The following is a 20,263-nucleotide window of genomic DNA, read 5'->3' as shown; positions in this document are numbered from 1 at the left end:
TATTATACATTTATTGAATAACTCGAATAATTTATCAAGCAAATCAAACCGAATTTGGTATGGGAAAGTATGTGAATACGTTGAAAGCTCCTCCAATTTTTCAGTCGGAGGATAAGATGCGAGGAGAGGCTTTTATATATTTGTTTTGGGTGACTTGAACACTATAGTCAAATGAATCCAAATAAGGAATAGAAGGGTATTTGAGTGGGAAAAGTGTGTTCATGATTAGTTGGAGCTTTCTCCCTCTTATTTAATCGGAACATATAAAGGGGAACTCTAGAACTAATCAAGCAAATGGACACAATTTTGGCATGAGAATGTATTTGAGTGCGAGAGATGTTTTTATGATTATTCAAAACACTCCTTCCATTTTCCAGTGGGAAGAAGTAACAAGATGAAGGGGGCTTTTTTGTCATATCTCGACTCACTCAGGGCAAAAATGAAATCAAATTTTATTAGAGGACCAACCCGCCTTACAATTGGAAGATTCCATTAAAATATTTGTTGCGTAGCTCAAGAACTAAAGAACATATTTTTATTGTATAGTTAAAAAACTAACTAAGAAAGTGAAAGCAAATTGACCAAAGAAGTGTTTGCGCTACGAGAAATGCTTCTATGATTGTTCGGAAACCCTTCTTTTTTCAAGGGATGAACTCGAAGGGGGCTCCCATTCGAGGTTTATATAACAACACGGGAATTTATCAAGCAAAAGGAACCATATTTTATGTGAGAGCATATTTGCATACGGAAAATATTTCTATAATGATTTAGGATCTCACCTTTCTTTCAGTAAGAAAACGTGATGGAGTTTTTGTGTGTGCATCGAGAAATTTAAAACAATAAAAAATATCGCAGCACTCATTTTAAAGAGGTTGCATCTTGGTTAATACTTGATAAAAAATTATATACAAAAAATCAAAATTTAATTTGGTTTTCCAAAACTTTGTAAATTTTTGGAAGGTATAGCAAAGCACACAGGTCTGCTAGTGATTTTATATTTTCGATTCGATGAAATCTTTTAAACTCATAACTATAATTATGTTAAGCATGCAAAGTACAATCACATATTTTCAAACGAAACATTTCTTTTGCATGTCAGTAGAGATTGTCCAATTTTGAGCCTTCCGTGGAAGGCGCGATCGCGATCCGATTCCCATTTTCTTAGGAATTTCGATAGCCACCATTATGCTGCCAATCATATTCCTACCAGTCGGTGATCAGCAATAAATTTGATCCAAATCCAAATGATTTATTCTAGTTTGATTCTCCTGTCCAGCTGTCCGCCAACCTCTTTTGCCCCTCCACAAGACAGACAAACGTTCTCCATAAAAGTTCCATTTCGTTTCGATATCCAAAAATAAAACTGATGATCTGGATCCATCAATTTGGATCAAATTTATTTCGATCCCTTCTTCACGGACCAACTGAATGATGATGGAAGAAGAAATGGGGAAAACGGGATCCGTCACGGTCGCCATTGTGCTGGCTTCACCGTTCTGTTCGCTCCTACAATATCAGGCACCTATCCATCCATCCATCTATCCAGCGGGGTCTTTTTTCCCTGGAATTACTTTTAATTAGGAGGTGCCGCGATCTTCTTCGGATCCACACCAGCACCTATAGAGAGCCTAACCAGTTTGTTGCTCTTTTTTCGTCCGGACCATTTTCTGCCGAGTCAGATAATTGCTAGTTTTGCACGGAGCCGGGTGATCATGATGATGATGACGATGGGCTCTCCTCTGAACTATGTTGTACGTACGAGATGGTGGGGAAAGCCCCCTCTCACCAAATCTAGCTAGTGCAGAGTTAAGTTGCGCTGTCCGCAGAACTTCAAGAGAGAGCACACCCCAGCAATGCTCATGACCTCCAATCATGATGAGTTGAGGGAGGGCGGTTTTCACTGAAATGAGTGTTATTTAGGAGGAGGCAGACATTCCCACGAGACCTAGCTTACACCTGGGAAACTCTTCTTTCTAGACCGGTAGAGAGGGTGGAGTCTAGCAAACGATCAAAATTCCAAACCAAGAAGATCGCGAGAACTTTTCCACTGGCACCCCGATAGGGTTCCATTCAATGATAGTGGAAACGCCTTACTTATTTGCAATTGCTACCACTACCTACTGTTGTTTTCCGGTCAACTTCCTGTTGCCAATGACTGAAAGCGTGAAAGACTTGCGCAGATCCATTTCAGGTGGTTGCGTTTGATTGTTATCTCAATTATGCTATCGGTTGCGTGCTCCTGTAATTGTCGTCGCGATTAACTTTACGTGAGGTGTAATGAGAAGGTCTTAGCTCTTGTTTTGCCAAGAAATTGTGTTGGTCTGAGATGGTGGGAAGCATGATAATTTTTGCAATTTTTAAACGCCTTTCGAACGTTCTTCCTGAAGTTTCTAGATAGTACATAGAGAGAACTTCAACACGTGATGTTTCCAAGTATCAGAAAAAGGTTGTCCCGGTAGTAACATTTAATTCAAACCGACGGAGTTATGTTTTATGATGATATTATGATTGCGCGTATTTTTGTATTATTTTTATTTAATAACAATTTCCGGTTCGTTGAATTTGCTCGTAATGGAATTGCTTCCTGAAAGAGCTGCTTTTGGGATTTTTCAATAAGATATTTCACAAGTTTAATGAGACAATTTCTACGCTTCCTTCTTAAATCATCAAGGAATCATTATTGACTAATAACATGACAAATTGATTGTTGAGACACCCTTACATATTAGACTTAGTCGATTTGGGGTAATTTTTGAATCCCCTGAACTCGGGGGTCCTGAAAGCTTCGATGTGGTTTCAAATACATTTATGATTTTTTGCAGAATTTTAAAATAACGTTAACATGAGTTAAATTGAACTATTATGTTTGTATGGGAAAATGGAATTTTTTGTTCTAAAAAATCAACATAATTTTTGGTTCTTCTGTGGAACCGAGCTTGATAATGGATAAGGTGCCATTTTCTTTAAATTCTTTTAATATAATGTTGTGCTGAACAACTTTGTAATAACTTATCAGACGAAAAAGTTATAAACTGTTAAATAGGGGAATGTCTTTTGCATTGAAAATCGATCAATTCAATTGACATTCCTGCTTGAGCCTATCGAAGTACAGCTAGACAAGCAGTCATGCAATATCTCGATAGACAACAGAAATGATGTTAGTTGAATTGATTAATTTTCAATGCCAAAAAACATACCCCTATTTAACTGCTAATAACTGTTGGCCTGATAAGAAACGAAGTTAAGATCTTGGACAAAGTTGTTCTGCGGAAAATTTCCTTAAAAGAATTCAAAGAAAATTCAAAGGCACAAAACCCATTCTCAGGGTCGGTTCCACCGAAGAAAACAAAAATGAAGTTGATTTTTCAGAACAATATATTCATACCTTACTCAACCCCATCATTTACATGAAAAACATTTTATGCAGCTTAAAATTTATGTTCTTATTATTACTTTCAAGTTCCAAAACAAGTCTTAATGACCTTCTGTTCAGCTTCCAGCGGCCATTGAATTCAGCTTCCAAAAAATCGTAAAATGAGTTAAAAATTATGTCTCTATTTCAATTGCACCCTTGGCATCGGTTCGTTTCACCTTCTCTTGATTATTTACTATGTTCTGTACACGGACAAATTGCGGTTTGTCGAGGTTTGATCAATTTGCTGCTCAATTGCTTCTTTCCCTCTCTTTATACATGTACATGTATCAAAAAAGGTCACTTAAGTATCAAATTACTTATTAAAAAAAAAACTTGCTCAGCTTGGGGATCGAACCCCGACTTTCGTGGTGAGAATCGAACACGCTACTACAAGACCACGCCTAGAAGTTGTTCTAAATGAAACCAAAACTCGAAGTGGTGATATGATTTTGTAGCATACCTGCAGGCGCAACCGCCCAGCACTTTTGTGCCCTTTATGTGACTTAAGTCCCTTACAACGTACATATTAATCACTTTTGCAACTTTCAAGTTCATTAATGAGTACATTAAGTTAACTCAAGGAAATTGGACAGTTGATTCTCTTTGTCAGCCAATATGTAACTTTCAAAGCCTTCAATCAAGTAAATATGTGACTTTTGGTTGCTTGGGACATTAAAGTTCAAATTTACTCATGTTAACTTAAAAATTCTTCAAAAAATCATGGATGAGTATTGAGACAAAACGATGTTTTTAAGACCCCAGGGTTTGGGAAAATCAAAAACTACCCCAAATCGACTCAGTCTACTTACATATCCCTTGCAAAGGAAGATAATTTCAAAAACGCTTAATAGTTTTATAAATAGCTTATTTTCCCTGAACATAGACAGTCTCAAAGAAGAAATGTGGCAAGCCAAACGAAATGTTAACAATGTGTTTGCAATCTTTCATTGTCTTTTTTTTATTATCGAAGCGTTTACTTCGTGTCTTCTGAATGTGTGAAATTGGTGGAAACCATCTTACTCAAGGTTTCTGATGTTGAAAATATAGGAAAATTTGGCGTTAAGTGCCTAGAAAACGGAACGGCCCAGCCAAAGTTATAGTTATCATTTTTTTTATTTCCAGTTTCATCAATTGACATACAATGAAGAACTAAGGCTAAGCAAAATTTACAGTTATTTTTATATGCCCTATTGTAAACGCTTGAAAGTCAAAAATCATAAAATTTTACATAATCAATGTTCAGTCTCTCAAATATCAAACGTTGAACATACTATTGCCCAACCCTTGATCTATGATGACGAAACTATCACTCAAAATCCTTAAGGAAATTAACTAGAATTTCGAAAGAACCTAGGAAGCCATTTTCAATTTTGAAAGATGAAAATAATTCTCTATTGCAAGAAAATCAGCCCGCCAATTTGAGTTTGCTCGTGATACAATGGGCCATGATTTATAGGTCCAAGCGATGCCCAAACTACACTATAATTTGATGATATTTGTCCACATAAAATATATTTAAATTTTTAAATGTCAAAATATATTGCAATGCGAAGCTTTAGCATAAAATGAGTTTTCTATATTCATATTTAAAGTTTTTTAGAAAAATTTGCATAGTTTTTAGCCAAAATGTTCAACGGATATTTTTATTAGGCGTTTTTTCCGTTTCCAATCTTGAAACCGGGAACAAATGTTTCAGAGCTGCAAGTTAACGATCAATAAGTTTAATTCTTCTATTGAAAAAACTATTAAAGAGACTTTTATTGAATTTGAAATAGTGATTCAGATATTGGAAAAGCTACTAACGGGGGAAAGTTCAAATGAACAGAAGAAAATCAAGTAAGAATTGATTTTCCTTTATATCTTTGTAAAATCTATCTATGTGTATATATGAAACTCCATCGCACAGTGGGCCAAAAGAGCAAAAAGTGGAACATTTTTCTTTGTGCTTTTGTCTTTCATCTTTTCTGTTAGGTGGTTTCAGATCATTTACGAATCAGACCATTCTTTATAACGTGGAAGTATAAAAAAAATAGTCACAGCCTAATACGATCAACATGAAAACACTTACTTTTTTGTTTGAGGAGATAGAGACAAAATTTGTTCTGCAAAGTTGGAGATATTATTAAAATAAGGAACTTGGAAAAATGATGACAGATCTATCTCAATTAGGCGCAGAGTTATAAAGCTTTTAGCTTAAAACCAGGCTTCTTCGAATCTCTTTATTTTGGCTCTGTTTTTATCATCTTCTTGTCAAACGCCTGGGAGGAATATGCTTTCTCACACTTAAAATGATCAAGCTTGCCATATTTTGTTGAAGAGCATTTCAATCACGTAGTCACCCGATCTCATTCTGGCTAGGAGAAATTTTCATTAGCTTCTCAGTAACTGGCTGAGAAATCAACGATCGCAATTCATTTCACTGATCCCACGTAGCCCTGGTTAAGTGTTTTCAAAGTCACACACCAACATTGCTCTGTGAGTAGAAGAGTGATCATTTGTTAGAGAAAAAAAAATCTCCCCACTCTCTCAGCAGAAGAGGATAAATTGTTCATTAAAAATTAACTCATAATTATTCGGAGCGAAAAAGTTCACTGTCTCCTTTTGATCAAGATGAGCAAAATGAAGCCTGCTTAAAACATACTCAAAATTTGTTTTTTATACTCATCCATTGATGGTTTTGAATTAACATAAATATTATGTTCACAACTTTTATTAAGACATTTAATACGCACATTTTGCACTAGATCTTAACACATTGCAGACCAAATACGAGACATACTCAAATATAATACATCTTATAAAAAAAAAGTTTTTTTTATAATTGCGTACAACACTTTCGACGACTCAAAGAAACTAAATTTGTAATAAAAATCAGAATTGACTGAACCTTCTGAGATAGAAAATGCCAAATTTTTGTATTTTCTGGCTTAGATTTCCTCGCAGTCCATGATACCTTTTCGTCCAAAGTTATCCCAATTTAAAGATTTATTTTCCCTTTAATTTGAGAACTCCTAGGGTAAAATGGGACTAGTGGATCTGTGTGTATGGTCTTCGTCATCCGACACAAGCGTGTACGCGAGCCAGTCAGTCAGTGAGCGAGTGTAAGCGGGAGAGCGAGCCAAGTGGGACATTGCGTAGTTTCCCCGGCTAGGGCAGTCAAGTGGACCGACGGCGTCGCTACGGAAGACTTGGCCAGTCTGCACATTTGGCGACCGTGACAGATAATTTCTCGTGAAATTAATTATACGAGAAATTATCAAAAAAAAAAAATGGAATCAAGAAAAATAAACAAAAGCGTTCACGTCGAACCAATTTTGATCACAAATGCTTAAAAATCAGACACTCTCTTAATTACCCATAGTGAAAAAAATGGGTAGTTCGTAGTTGAAGCAAAAAAGGAACACAGTCGGATGATTTTCGGAAACTATTTTGTGCAAAGTGGAAAATAAGAAAACATAGTGCCATATGTGATAGAGAACTAGTGTTTTTGCAAATGAGCAGAAAGTGTTTTATGAAAAAGTGCCGAAATAAGAATGATGATGAAATATTAAGCGAGTCGTAAGGACAGCATAGTTATGTTCACAATTTCAAGCGGGTTGAGAGGACAGCTTGAAATTGGAAGGCGAGTTGAGAGGACAGCCTGAACTTATTGATAAAAAAAATCAAGCGAGTTGAGAGGACAGCTTGAAATTTGAAGGCGAGTTGAGAGGACAGCCTAAACGCATTGCATAAATGAAGAACAAGCGTGTTGAGAGGACAGCTTGAAATACATTTAAAAATAACACCAATAAGCGAGTTGAGAGGACAATAAATGTGAAATGTGAAATAAATGTGAAAAACACCAATAAGCGAGTTGAGAAGACAGCTTGGTGATCAAGCGGGTTGAGAGGACAGCCTGAACTTATTGATAATTTTTCCCTCTCAGAATTTCTTGAACATGCGGTTAAAAAATCCAGTTAAAAAAAAAATTATGGATTTCCCAATTCATCTCATTTTAACCCAGCGTAAATGTGTAATCATTACATTTTATTACAGTTTTGTAGATAACGTTTACCAAGTTTTAACTTCATAAAACGTCAACAAAAACAATCTTAAAATGTAAACAATCGTTTGGAGGCAAGGCTTAAGACCTTTGTGGCCAAATTAGCCTCTAAATTGTGTGTGTGTGTGTGTTTTTTTTTATTTTACTTGCTCATCTTTCTTGTGCTTGAAGGTACAGCATGAGCCTGTTGTTGTATATCAAACTGCTTTTTTTTGTAATCATTCTTTTACTTTTTGATAGGACAGGAGGGGGATGTGTGTATGGTCTTCGTCATCCGACACAAGCGTGTACGCGAGCCAGTCAGTCAGTGAGCGAGTGTGAGCGGGAGAGCGAGCCAAGTGGGACATTGCGTAGTTTCCCCGGCTAGGGCAGTCAAGTGGACCGACGGCGTCGCTACGGAAGACTTGGCCAGTCTGCACAGGATCCATAAACAAAATACTACATCTTGAAGGTTGATTGAAGTACTACAAACTTAACAGAACAGACAACTGACAGAATTGGAATCCAAAAGTTTTCTTGCCGATACCGGGAATCGAAACCAGTACGTCTGGATTACCAGACTCCTCTCAGCCTTTCCGTTAGAGCACCTCAGCGCTTTTTTTTATACCTTCCAAAATGATTACAGAATTACTTGACTAGCCGAACTTCATCATTAACTTTTGAATTTCTGCCCTGCTACGATATTTTTATTTAGGGCCAGTGACTCCCAGTGCAGCATGCTTGAGACAATTTTTCACAATATGTATTCTCTATTTTTTTTTATTAATTCTCTAAAAAAATTTTCTGTAAAAGATAGAATTTTTCAACATGTTTTGGACTATATGAAAACGTGGAAAATTTCTGCTAATGCTAGGAAAACTCAATTTTTGTTGTTCGTTTACTGAGTTCAATTTTTCAAGGTTTTTTTTTAACCTGATAGAAAACCACAACACACATTTTTTTTTGATCGATATTTAACTAAAAATATAGATAAAATTTTAAGCATCGAGTTTTGTAAAAAAAAGTCGAAATTTCATGAAATTATTTTAAAAATGAGTACTAGCTAACTCCTATTTATGAAAACTGTTTTTTTTTTACTTTTGAATGGTGGAATGGTGGAGTCTTTTTTAAAATTAACTATGCATCAATTTGTTTGAAAAAAAAAACGATTCTAGTTGTCACTTGAATTTTAGCAGTAAATCAGAAAAAAATATTTTTGATATTTTTACATTGCACACAACTTGCTTGCAAACCAACAAAAATAGTTATGGAAATTAAGCAGTTTTATATGGGATGACAATAAAAATAATAAATTTCTCTGATTCATCTGTACTTTTGATTAAAGATAGATTATTCAGTATCAACGAAAACTATTTTTTGAATTAGATTTCTGGAACTGGATCTGGACCATCAATTATGAGCATTGAAATTTTATCGTCATCCCTTAGTAACCGTTAAGCAAAATTTACCCATGTAAACGTTACTTAGAAACCATGCATGAGTTCCGAAACCGAAAAAAAATTTTTGACCCCAGAGTTTGGAGAAAACCTAAAAGGACCTCAAATTGAGTCAGTCTAGCCGTACACTAAACATCATGCCGGTGAAGCACAACAATTTAAACTAAATTTTTCATAAGAACTGAACATTAGACTGGCCCATAACAAAAAAAAACCTTATATTCCACGCGGCACCCCCTAGATTGGTGCCTTTAGGTGAAGAAATGACTTTCTGAAAGTTTCAAGTCATTTGGCAGAAGCACGAGCTGGCGCAAAGTACTTGACATTGGAGATTTTCGGCAAAATGTATGAATTATCGACATACTTTCACTCTCTACGTTCTAAAGATTGTTTCCAGTATGCTAGAAAGCTCAGAATTTCAGGAATTGTTGTTCAAACAATGACAAACAAGTTTGTTAAAAATTTTGACGCTATACGAGTTGACTGTTATGAGCTATTTGCAATTGAATGTGTGACAAACTTGTTTGTCATTGTTTGAACTACAGTTCCTGAAATTCTGAGATTTCATATTTCAGAACGTAAAGAGTGACATTATGTCGATTTTTCATACATTTTGCCGACAATCTCCATAAAAATTTCGAGTCTTTTGCGCCAGCTCGTGCTTCTACCAAATTACCTGAAACTTTCAGAAAGTCACTTTTTTACCTAAAAGCACCAATCTAGGGGGTGCTGCGATGAAAAAAATGTTATAAAAGTCATCACATACAAATTTGGGCCAGTCTACTGAACATGTATGGCCGACATAATCGCCCCAAGATAGGTGCCCCATAGGTGCCAAGTGCCAAGTATTTTCTTCATACTGTTTATAGAAATCAGACTCCAGAGAACGCGCTAGATCCCCCGTTTGGGACGTGACCTGCAAGTAGAAAAAAAAACTACTCCCAAAGACCGAAGCCTAATGGAGCACCTCAATCATCTGTCTGACTAAAGAAAGAAGCAACACAGCATTATCAAAAAAAATAATGCCAAAAGGGTCTCTCAACCTCAACTCTTGAACCGGTTTTAGGTTTTTTTTCCTTTTTTCTGACGATTGTTGTTAGGTTCGTTCAATTTGAATACATGTATGGCTCTCTGAGTGATGTTAAATTAAAAATAATATGTTATGGCCGTTTGACGATTGGCAGCTATCTCCTCAGTTACTGTTTTGTTTGTAGAGAAGCTCATTGAAATCTTTTCAAAAAGTTTTCATCAACTCAGCTCAACTTTAAATTTGTGAAAATTTTATAAAACTTTTACACTGATAAGTGGATCAAAGTTTAACTTTTTTGAGACTCCTTCTAAATTTTCTCGGAATTTCGCTTTTGCAAGGTTTCTGCCCCTCTAAGAAGACGAGGAACATGGGAACTCGAGCCGTCCCAATCGTCTGGCTGGATGGATGCTGCCAAACCGCAGACACTTTTTGACTAATTACCTACCTGTGGTCTCGGAGATGGTCCTGCCGCCGGAAGGCTTTCCCACAGATATCGCAGGAGTACGGCCGCTCGTCGGTGTGCGTTCGTTCGTGGATCAGCAGGTTGTAGGACTTGGTGAACTGGCGGTTGCAGAACTTGCAGATGAACTGCTTTTTCGGGCGGGAGGCTCGGCCCGGGGCTCGCAGGAGTCTTCGGTCTAGACCGGGATGCATTCCAGGAACGCCGGGAGGGTAAAGGCCAACGCCGGCCGGTGGGAATGTAAAGGTTCCGGCTGAGGTGGGGGAGGGACCTGGGCCTCCGAGGAAGGCACCCGGTGGGTAAATGCCTCCAGGGGATTGTACCGGAGGTCCTCCAGGTCTTGGCAGAAGCATTGCGGCGGCTGCTTCTCGAAGGGCAAGCTCTTTTCGCTTATCGGCCATCATAGCCATTAGCTCGTAGCTGGAGCCTCGCTTGGGGACTCCTTCCTTAGAGAGCCCATCCGGGGCGTCGAGCATCCCAGGGTACAATCCAGGTCGCATCGATCTCGACGGTAGTACGGGTACAAAGGCAGAACTCTCACGACTGTGATGTTGGCTGGCTCCGGGGTTCATCATGTGAGCAGGAAATCCTCCCAACTGGCCATCGTATCCCCCCGGGGCACCGGAAGAGGAAGGCGTCCGTCCACCGCCACTGGAAGAACCGGAACCCCCGCTGGATCCACGAACGGTCGGTGAAGAAGGCGGCCCTCCACCGGCCGCAAGGAACTGGTCGATCCTGGAAGAACGTGACATTGTAGCAATGCCATGATCGTCCAGCACGCCTTCGGCAGGCATTCTGTGAAAGAAACCAGAAACAGAAAAAAACAACCATGAATGAGTTGAAGACACACAAAAACGACAGAAAAAAAACAAAACTTTTCCGCCCAGTCTGTGTCGGGAGGACTTATTTTGTAAATACATGAATGTAGGTACGTGAGCATGGATGGCCACCAGCTCAAAGTGAAATATGATTTACAACCACCATCCACGTCCGTCGTCGTCGTCGTCGTCCGAGGGAGGAAGAGTCAAACAAAAGTCGCTTTGCATAAGTGCTGATCCAGCAAAACCAGCCAGCCAGTATTGTAGTTTTATGCTGCAGGCTTCTGCAGCACTCGAATGAGCGCTCTCGGTTTATTTTAGCCTTTTGTATTTACACTATCCGAATGTGGAAAAAAACTCCTTCCATCCCACTACCCATTCCATTTCGATTCAGGGTGCAAATATTGAATTACCGTTTTTTCTCTCCTTTGCTTCCTCGGGTTAATATCACAAAATGTTATGTATACAAGTTTTTTTTCCATTTTTTTGTTTTGTTTTCTTTGGACGCACTTGGTCCGATTCTCTGGGTGTTTGGCTGAAATGCGGTAATGCTATCGTCCTGGCAAGTTCACCGAAAGCCAAAACGAACGTCATCTGGCTAATTTCGACCCGTAGTATTGTGAGTGTAAGCGTTGATAGTGTTTCTTCTAAAATTATTTTGAGAAATTGTATGAAAACGTTTCTCTGATTCCCGAATTCACCTCAATAAAAGCCAGCAAAGTAATCCTAGAGAAGTCTCTAGTTAAAATCTTGATGGAATTTTAAAAGATCGGAAAGATATAGTACCATTCAATGATGGAAACTTTAGCTTTTAAGGCATCTAAAATGATAACCATTTTACACACACAAGACACTTTTTAAGAATTGCAAATAAGTGATTTTCTGCGTATAACTCTTTTGGTTTTCAATATTTTAAAACCAATTCTTGTAGTTTCTAAGGGACCAATATTTTTCATCAATTGAAATTAAACTGGGAAAAATAAGCTTGCCCAGTTCCGCTTAAATCATGTGAACAAGTGCACACACAAATCCTCAACATGCTTTTCATTAGGTGACGAGCTGAGTCGAAAGATGCCTCTGAAGTGTAGATTTGACCATACATATTTTGAATCGCAAAATCAGTTCCATCAGTTGTACGGATAATTTTGCGATTCAAAATATATATGACAATAAGAGGTTCATTCTACACTTCAGAGACACCTTTCGACGCAGCTCGTCACCTAAAAGTCACCCAAGCATGTTGAGGATTTGTGTGTGCATTTGTTCACATGATTTTTGTGGAACTGGGCAGGCAGATTTTGCCCACATTAATTTCAATCGATGAAAAATATTGTTCTTCAAGAAACTACAAGAAATAGTTTCAAAATATTGAAAACCAAAAGAGTTATATGCAGAAAACCACTTATTTGCAGTGTCTTGCTGTAAAATGGTTATCATCAATTTGGCTCATTTCAAACGCCTTCTAAGCTGAAGTTTCTATCATTGAACAAAATTTTTCTGTGAAAATATTTCCGAAAGACTAATAAGCGTAACACCTTTCGAAACAAATAGCCTACTCCACGCTCATGAATTTTAAGTAGCTTGAAATGGTTCAACAATATTTTTAGAAACACACTTCAACTATCTCTAGTATCCTCATCTATCTTCTCTGCGCTCTCCTCTTCACTGCACGCTGTTACCCATAGACGATAATCTTCTTCAAGAAAGCGCTACTAACTAAGCTGGCATTGCATCGGCACCCGACTCGCAGGTGAGATGATTTATCGGCTTATTCCAATGAAGTTTTGTCCGAAGCTAATTGCTAATAAATGCACGAAAACCGGAGGCAAAGTGCGGGTGAAAATTAATTTCCACACCACGCCGCAGCCACGAAGCCAACCAACAAACTACTAAATAACTAACAGCAATCCGACGCGCGACGTGTTAAAATGACTTGTATGAGAATGTGCGAAAAGCTTTTCCCCCTTTTCCCCCCTGAAGCATTCGAAGCCGAAGCCCCAAAACCGGAAATCGCTGGCCCTCTTGGGGGAGAAGAGAATCACACTACTCATCATCATCATCATCAGCCAAAAGCAGCAGCACCCGGTAGCTATCCGGTTGCCACCGTTTTGTTGTGTTGTTCACTCGATGCAGCTAAATTTGTTGTTTTGTTATGTGTTTTTTTGCTGCTGCTGCTTCATAATGAGGTGCTTCGTAATTGCTGCCTGATTTATTGGTTGAATGAAACACAGACACTATTGGGAAAAACAGACACTTGTTCAATTTGTTGTTGATTTTAGATGCGGCCCTTCTGTAGGGATTCTTGGTCCCTCGTTGAATGATTTGGAAACCAGGGCTAGTGATTTGTTCGTAATTACTGAAAATTTAAGTTATGTGTTTTTGTCCCTTGATAATACATTGGTTCGAGTTTTGGGCGGTTGCTCCAACTTTTCGTGGTATAAATCGAATTTCGTGTCTACAAATGTGTACACTTGTGAAGCCAACTGATTTATGAAGACATAGACTCCTTATCACCAGCTTATAGAAAGGAGTGAAATCTACCTGAAAAGCCAAAATAATTAGGAGTTTGAATTTTGAATTTGGCGAGAGTCCTGGGGAAATCCATCACGACTTTCGCTGATCTGGTTCTAATCATGGGCCTCATAAGGATTCAGGTCACAATCATCCGTGCCGTGAAAGTAAAGATCGAAGAGCTCCTGAGCTTCCCGAAGCCAGGTCCGAAATAGAGAACTTTCAAAGACTACTCAGGACTAGAATAAGTCCAGTTGGTACGTTCGACTACAAAAGCTCGAGAAACGGCAAGAGAATAGAGAATATAGACTGTTAAGAAAATTAAAAGACTGTATAAAATAACTGTCATTTCAAAAATCGTGTAAGGTTCACACACTCATTTGGTGCAACACCTTAAACTTGTAAAATTGACCCATTATTGCGAACAGCCGAGATCTGTCAAAAAAAGTGTCGTTTCATCGAGTCAATTTTACACATTATTTAGAAAAGCTGACTTACTAAATAAAGGGTAGTTTTTTAACTTGTCATTCAGAATATAGAACTCTTTCTGCCGTAACCGATCTCGTTCGACGATTCAATGAATCGGTTAATGCTGAAAGAAGATCAGCTGAATGAATATTTTCCTATTCTGTAACATGAGCATGAAAATTATACCTTGCCGAATTTGTTTTTATTATTTTCTTTCCATCCTATAAAGGGCTGACATCGCCATGCAGAGCGGGCTTCCAAAATAATGTGTAGATTTTACACGCTTACATTACTAATTTTCACTTCTGTTTGATGTACATGCTGTGTACACTATAAAGGGTGCAAGGGCTTTACATTAAAAAGGAGTTAACCCAGTCTTTTCCGATAACGGGTCAAAACTACACCATAAGGGGTTGCGCCAGATGAGTGTGCACCCCAATTTTGGCTGCGTACAGTTGTTTACATCCAAGAGAAGTAGGCTTTGTCATTTTTTGTCGTTTTTCTCGAAGAAATCTGAAAATGTGTGGCCTTACTCCCGAGTAAAGAAAACGGATTATGCACAAATGGGGTACTGTGAGTGGTCTATCAATCAGAAAACTAGCTAAGGAAAAAGGTGTGACTGTCGGAGCAGTTCAAACTGCATTGAGAAAGCATGGAGGACAGTGTAATTTTGCAGATTCCCAGAGACGCAGTAAGAAAACTGGCCCTGCTGACCCTACAATGGACAAGAAAATCAATTATTACTAGAGACGGCATCAGTACGAAAATGTGGCAAAGAAACTAGGTACCTCATCGACTGACGTTATGCGTGCCAAAGAGAGAATTGGGCTTCAAAACCATCGGAAGCAGAGGCAGCAAAGGAGTACCAAACAAGCAAAATACGTGAAACCGAGGGCTGGCAAACTCGACGACCAACTTCTAACCAAGAAATCGGGTTTTGTGCCACTCTAGTGTGTCTTTGGCGCAATGGCATGATACAAATCGGGCCAAAATATGACGGGTCCATAAATTATTGTTCACGGCCTTCGATAACTCAATATCATACAGACTGGTAAGTGGTAACTTAAACTACGCTCAAAGCAATCCTTACTTATAATCAAATCAAAACACACATACACTTGATTGAAAAATCTACAAGAAATGTCAAATGTCTAAATTCATTTCTGTTTGATCTTAGGTGACCATGGTAAATTTGAAAGTGCGTCTCGCAGGACCGCTTTAGTGCCCACATTTGGATATTGTACTCCAAACCGCTGCGAACGAGTGAGCAGTAATGCTTTGAGAGTAGTAATGTCACCGAATCCTTTGGTGTTCCTTACCAGAAATCCCAGCACAGTTTTTGCTTTGGCCACAGTTACAGGTATATGCTCTTTGAATGTCAGAGATTCGTCCATAATAACACCAATATCCCTAATAAATTCAATTTATTCAAGAGAGACGCAATCACCTGTGTAAATATGGGTAATCTAAACCCTGCATCTGGTGAACGTAAGAATCTTACATTTTATTAGGTTGACTTCCAATGCATTCACTTGGAACCAGTGCATTAGCCTATCGAGGTCACGCTGAAGTAGCAAGCAGTCTGTGTAATGCGTAATTGAGCGGTAGATTTTCAGATCGCCTTCATAAAAGACTTTTAATTTGACAAAGGTCGTTCATGAATAAATTAAACAACAGAGGACCCAGATCCCTTGGGAGACTCCTGAAGGAACAGTGAAATGTTGGGATTAGATGTAGCCCTGCCTGACGAAAGCAATTCTGCCTCGAAAATATGATCCGAGCGATTTTACCAGCCAAGTTGGAAAACCAATTTTATCCAGTTTGTCGATTAGGAGTTTGTGGGGAAGCCGATCGAACGCTTTGGCAAAATCCACCTTTATTGCATCCACTTGCTTCTTATTTGGATGACAGCTACTGACGAAGGGGACATACATCATCAAATTTGATAAACTTGATCTCTTTTTGCGAGGTAAATTTTATCACATTTTCTGCTTGATCATCGGCAATAAACGCTTCTGGAGGCGTTTCTTGATGTAGTTCTGGGTGTTCATTGTTTCTGATGTGACGTACGGGCTAGATATTTTACAACACTCGCAAATAGCCAGCCACATCATACCCTTCTTGCCCAATTTTTCGGTGAAAATGGCCTTCTCCGTTCCTTGCGTATAGTGAAGTATTGTGTCCCAGGAAAGGTTTTATAGTCCAATTTCACATACGTTTCATCGTCCATGATAATGCACCTAGAACTTTTGCAAAATATTAAATCATACTGTTTCCGGGCTCTTGGTTTGACAGAAGCGGCTCGATTTGGACTCATTTAAGGTATTTTTCTGCTTCCGGTACGTCTTGAGAACAAGTTGCTCTTTAGCACGCATCACGTTAGACGTCGAGATCCCGACTTTTTTGCCACATCCCGAACGGAAGCCGATGGTTTCTGCTTGTAGGCATCCCTAACCATTTTTTTTTTCGATAGCAGGACTTACAGGACCAGGTTTTCGATTACTCTCCAGTTCACCTTCAAATGTACAAAGTACATCATATTTTTCAATAGCTGCTCCTACCGCTCCGATACACACACATCCTCTTTTTTGGCAAATTTTCTCAATGAGATTCCACTCATAGTACACCACTTGTGCACGATCTTTTTCTCTTTTCCGGAGTAAAACTACGCATTTTGAAATGTTATCACAATTTTTTTTTCATATCAATACCAAATGTTATGAATTCGTCTTGGTACATCTTTGTACCTGAAAATAATCAAATTTTCAAGAAATTGGTTTTGCTTATGTTATCACGAACAGAAATGTGTAAACAAAAGAACGCAGCCAGCGGAATTCGAATGAAAACTATTCAATTCAAAATGACCGTTAACATTAGATGTGCTTATAGTTTAATATAATCGCAGAGGACTCTCTCCCCAACAAAAAAAAAAAAATGACTTCACACACGGACATCTACTACAGCGAATTTTCCGGAAGCGAGTTTCTGTTTTGGCTTTCATGTTCTCTTTTTATCCATTTTTCTTCCATTTCCTCCTGTGCTAAGTGACAGCAGCCAACTGCAATATGTAGCCTACTGTGGTGCCATCTCGTTGTGAGACTGTACAAAGAACATGCATTTTCTAGAACTAACTATACAAAGCTGAATCAAACCAATCGAAAGTTTCCCATTATTTCAACCACGGTATAAGAAGAGTTCAAATACCGGTATTTCGAAAGCAACTTACTATCTTCTTCAGTGAGCCTTTCCGATTGAAGAAGATAGTAAGTTGCTATCGAAATACCGGTATATGATCCTTTCTTACACCGCGGTTGATATCAAGGGAATCTTTCGATTGTTTTGATTCAGTAGAGTTATAGTAGAACAACTATAAATTTTGTAAAAATCGGTTAAGAAACAAGAGAGGTATATTGGTTTTAGTCAGGAGTGTCAAATTGACACTCCAGGAACTGTAACGGGTAAAAGTTTCTGGGACGGTTAAAAGTTAAGCTCCAGTTTTTAAATAAAAATTTCCCTTTGTTATTATATCAGTTCTGTTACTTAAAAGTTTCACACAATTATATTATTTTTTCAGAGACAATATATATTAGAATTGTTTTAAACAGAACTAGACTTCGGGGACATTCGCTTCGTTCTACAGTATACGGCTTATACTATTAACTGCATTCAAGATATGCTTCCAATTGCTCTCAGCCATATTGAAAGCCATTGATTGTCTGTAGGAAAATGCGTGAATGACACTAACGGATGAGGTCACAGGTTTTTCCCCCCTCTCGATTGTTGGCTGTTGTCGTTGTTGTTAATCGATTCCGCAATGAGTGCAGCTCAACAAATCTTGTAACTTGTTGCACGACAGCTAAAAAGATGCCGTCCTGCGAGGTCGCCATCGCATTACTGCAAGTGGCTTAAAGAGAGCATAGCTTGATGGGGTACTTGATGCTGTGAATTGGTAGAATAATTGTATATTTGAGGGGTAAGAGGTTCGATAATAGTCGGAATTTCATAATTTTTTGGTATTCAATTAACAATTATCTGTTTTTCAAGAAACTCAATCCATTTAAAACTAAGTAATTCTATAAAGTTGAATTTACCCTAATAGAGCCAGCTACAAAGCTCGTCTTAATTAATTTATTATCGAAGGCCGTGGAAGCTGCCAACAATCGATTCGTTTGTCCCAATCTCGACGTCGCGTCCTCATTGAGAACATGTTGATTCGTCAACAACTTACAGACTTAAGCCATTCATACACACCGCACGCTTCTCAGGCGCACGCCAAGTTGGCAGATATCTACTTCAAGTAGCGGTCGACGGCGCGCAAAATCATCCATCATAACGAAATATGAGCGAATCACGCACACGCGAAACCATTTTTCTGCTTGAGTGACATCATAATTTACATTGCACGGATCGTGGAGTCGCGTTTCTGTTGTTGGACTGATGCCGGACACTTGTTATTGCACTTGCGATTTAGAGAAACGCATCTCAAGAACAAGATGTTGAACATGACAAACGGCAGAACTTTGTAAGAGGGAATCAAATGAATCATACCACAAATTGGGTTTATCAAATCGAGCCAGCTATCCATTACGGAGCTATCCAAGGGAACAAATCTAACGCAGTTTATCACACGGTACATAAATTCCAACATCCGTCGTCGATAGCAATCGCAAATTCCAAATGTAATCAACAGACAGACTTTCCACATCCAGCTATAAAACTTCCAGGTTAAATCACCATCTGCCAATCCAAATCACCATTTGAGGAACCCCGAAATAAAAAAGGCGCTGGGAAACCCCTGGTATCCGCGCACACAAGAGGTCAATAAATCAACCTGAACCTTCCACCATCAATCCGCATTAGCTGTGAAGAACTCGAACGGCCAAACCGTTCATAAAAAAAACCTCAAAAGTTCCCTGCAACAGAAACCTGAATCGCGCTGATTCAATCAAAATCTGCCTTCCTCAATCCTCGGGCCTCTCCCGCTGACCACAAACCACTCAATACGCAAATCAACCGCGAGGAGCGTTCGCGTAGCTTTCCCCACGGGTGGTCCCGAGTGATAGATCAACCCGAAATTTTTTGAGAAATAAAAAAAACACCACTTCGATCTTCGACTTTCGAGGCAGGCGCGTAGGATCGCGCAGGCACTCCATCACACCGTTTTAAAGGTTTACCCCCTTCTTTTGCGAGCTAATGGAGAAGGCTCCGATGAGTTCGTTTGCTTACTTATGCTGAGGTCTATCGAGCTAAAATCTTAATTATGTTAGGGCCGCAATTACTTTTTCCTTTCAATGGTGGTGGGTTCATTTACGAAAGCTCGGATAGCGATGTGGAATTTCTCATTTACGATTTGTAACCTAGAAATGGAATGTGTTGTATTTCTTAAATGTAATGTGTCTTCGTTCTGAATTGAAATACTTCGATTTTCCTATTAGTTATGTCAATTCCGAATAAAAGTACTCAAAATAATACTTTCAATTCTACCACATTTAACGAAAAAGTTCATTTATTTGTTTTCCAGTGAGAAAACCCACCTTGAACAGGGAATGACAAATGCGATCTAATCAGTTTTTGAAGGAAGCCAACTTTAGGAACTAAGAAACGGCCAACAATAAAAACCAGGGACCAGAATTGAAAGCATATCAGCAGTTTGATGGCATTTACCTCAAACAATCTACAGTTCTGAAGCCAGAACTGTATCACAATTTTACTGCATGCTAGACAAGTGAGTTATCATATTTGTCGAAAAATCTTGTAAGATGCACGTTACAGGCAAGGTTGTTGAGAAAAATCTATGATTTCACAGAATGTTAAACAAATTTTCATCACATGTGTCACAGAACACACAGTTGTGTAAAATTCACAGATCACACAAATTTTTAAAATTTTGTACTTATATCCTAAGACTTAAGTATTTTAAATCAACATAAATTATGTATTTCTAACTTTTCATTGGAAACATATGATAAGATTGAAAAATTAAAAGTTTATTCATAAGCCAAGTGTAAAAAACATAATTTGTCACGAACTCTCAATTAAAATCATGGAAATAGCATCACTCAAAACCATCACAGACTTTTTGG

At 38.4% G+C, this 20,263-nt stretch overlaps 2 protein-coding genes across 8 annotated transcripts in view; both read right to left on the bottom strand.

Moving 5' to 3' along the window:
* The window catches only part of LOC129744023 (uncharacterized), a 724,779-nt gene that overhangs the window by 133,693 nt on the left and 570,823 nt on the right, over nt 1-20,263 (bottom strand). The window lies entirely within an intron of this gene.
* Nucleotides 1-20,263, bottom strand: part of LOC129744025 (protein bowel-like) — a 134,697-nt gene that overhangs the window by 70,261 nt on the left and 44,173 nt on the right. The window contains exon 2 of the mRNA XM_055736341.1: nt 10,369-11,178. Coding sequence (XP_055592316.1) covers nt 10,369-11,177 — 809 coding nt within the window. The 5' untranslated portion in view covers nt 11,178. The remainder of the gene's footprint in view (nt 1-10,368; nt 11,179-20,263) is intronic.

This window comes from Uranotaenia lowii, chromosome 2 (assembly GCF_029784155.1).
Source record: "Uranotaenia lowii strain MFRU-FL chromosome 2, ASM2978415v1, whole genome shotgun sequence".
Lineage (NCBI taxonomy): Eukaryota > Metazoa > Arthropoda > Insecta > Diptera > Culicidae > Uranotaenia > Uranotaenia lowii.
This window is presented reverse-complemented; position numbering and strand designations above follow the sequence as displayed.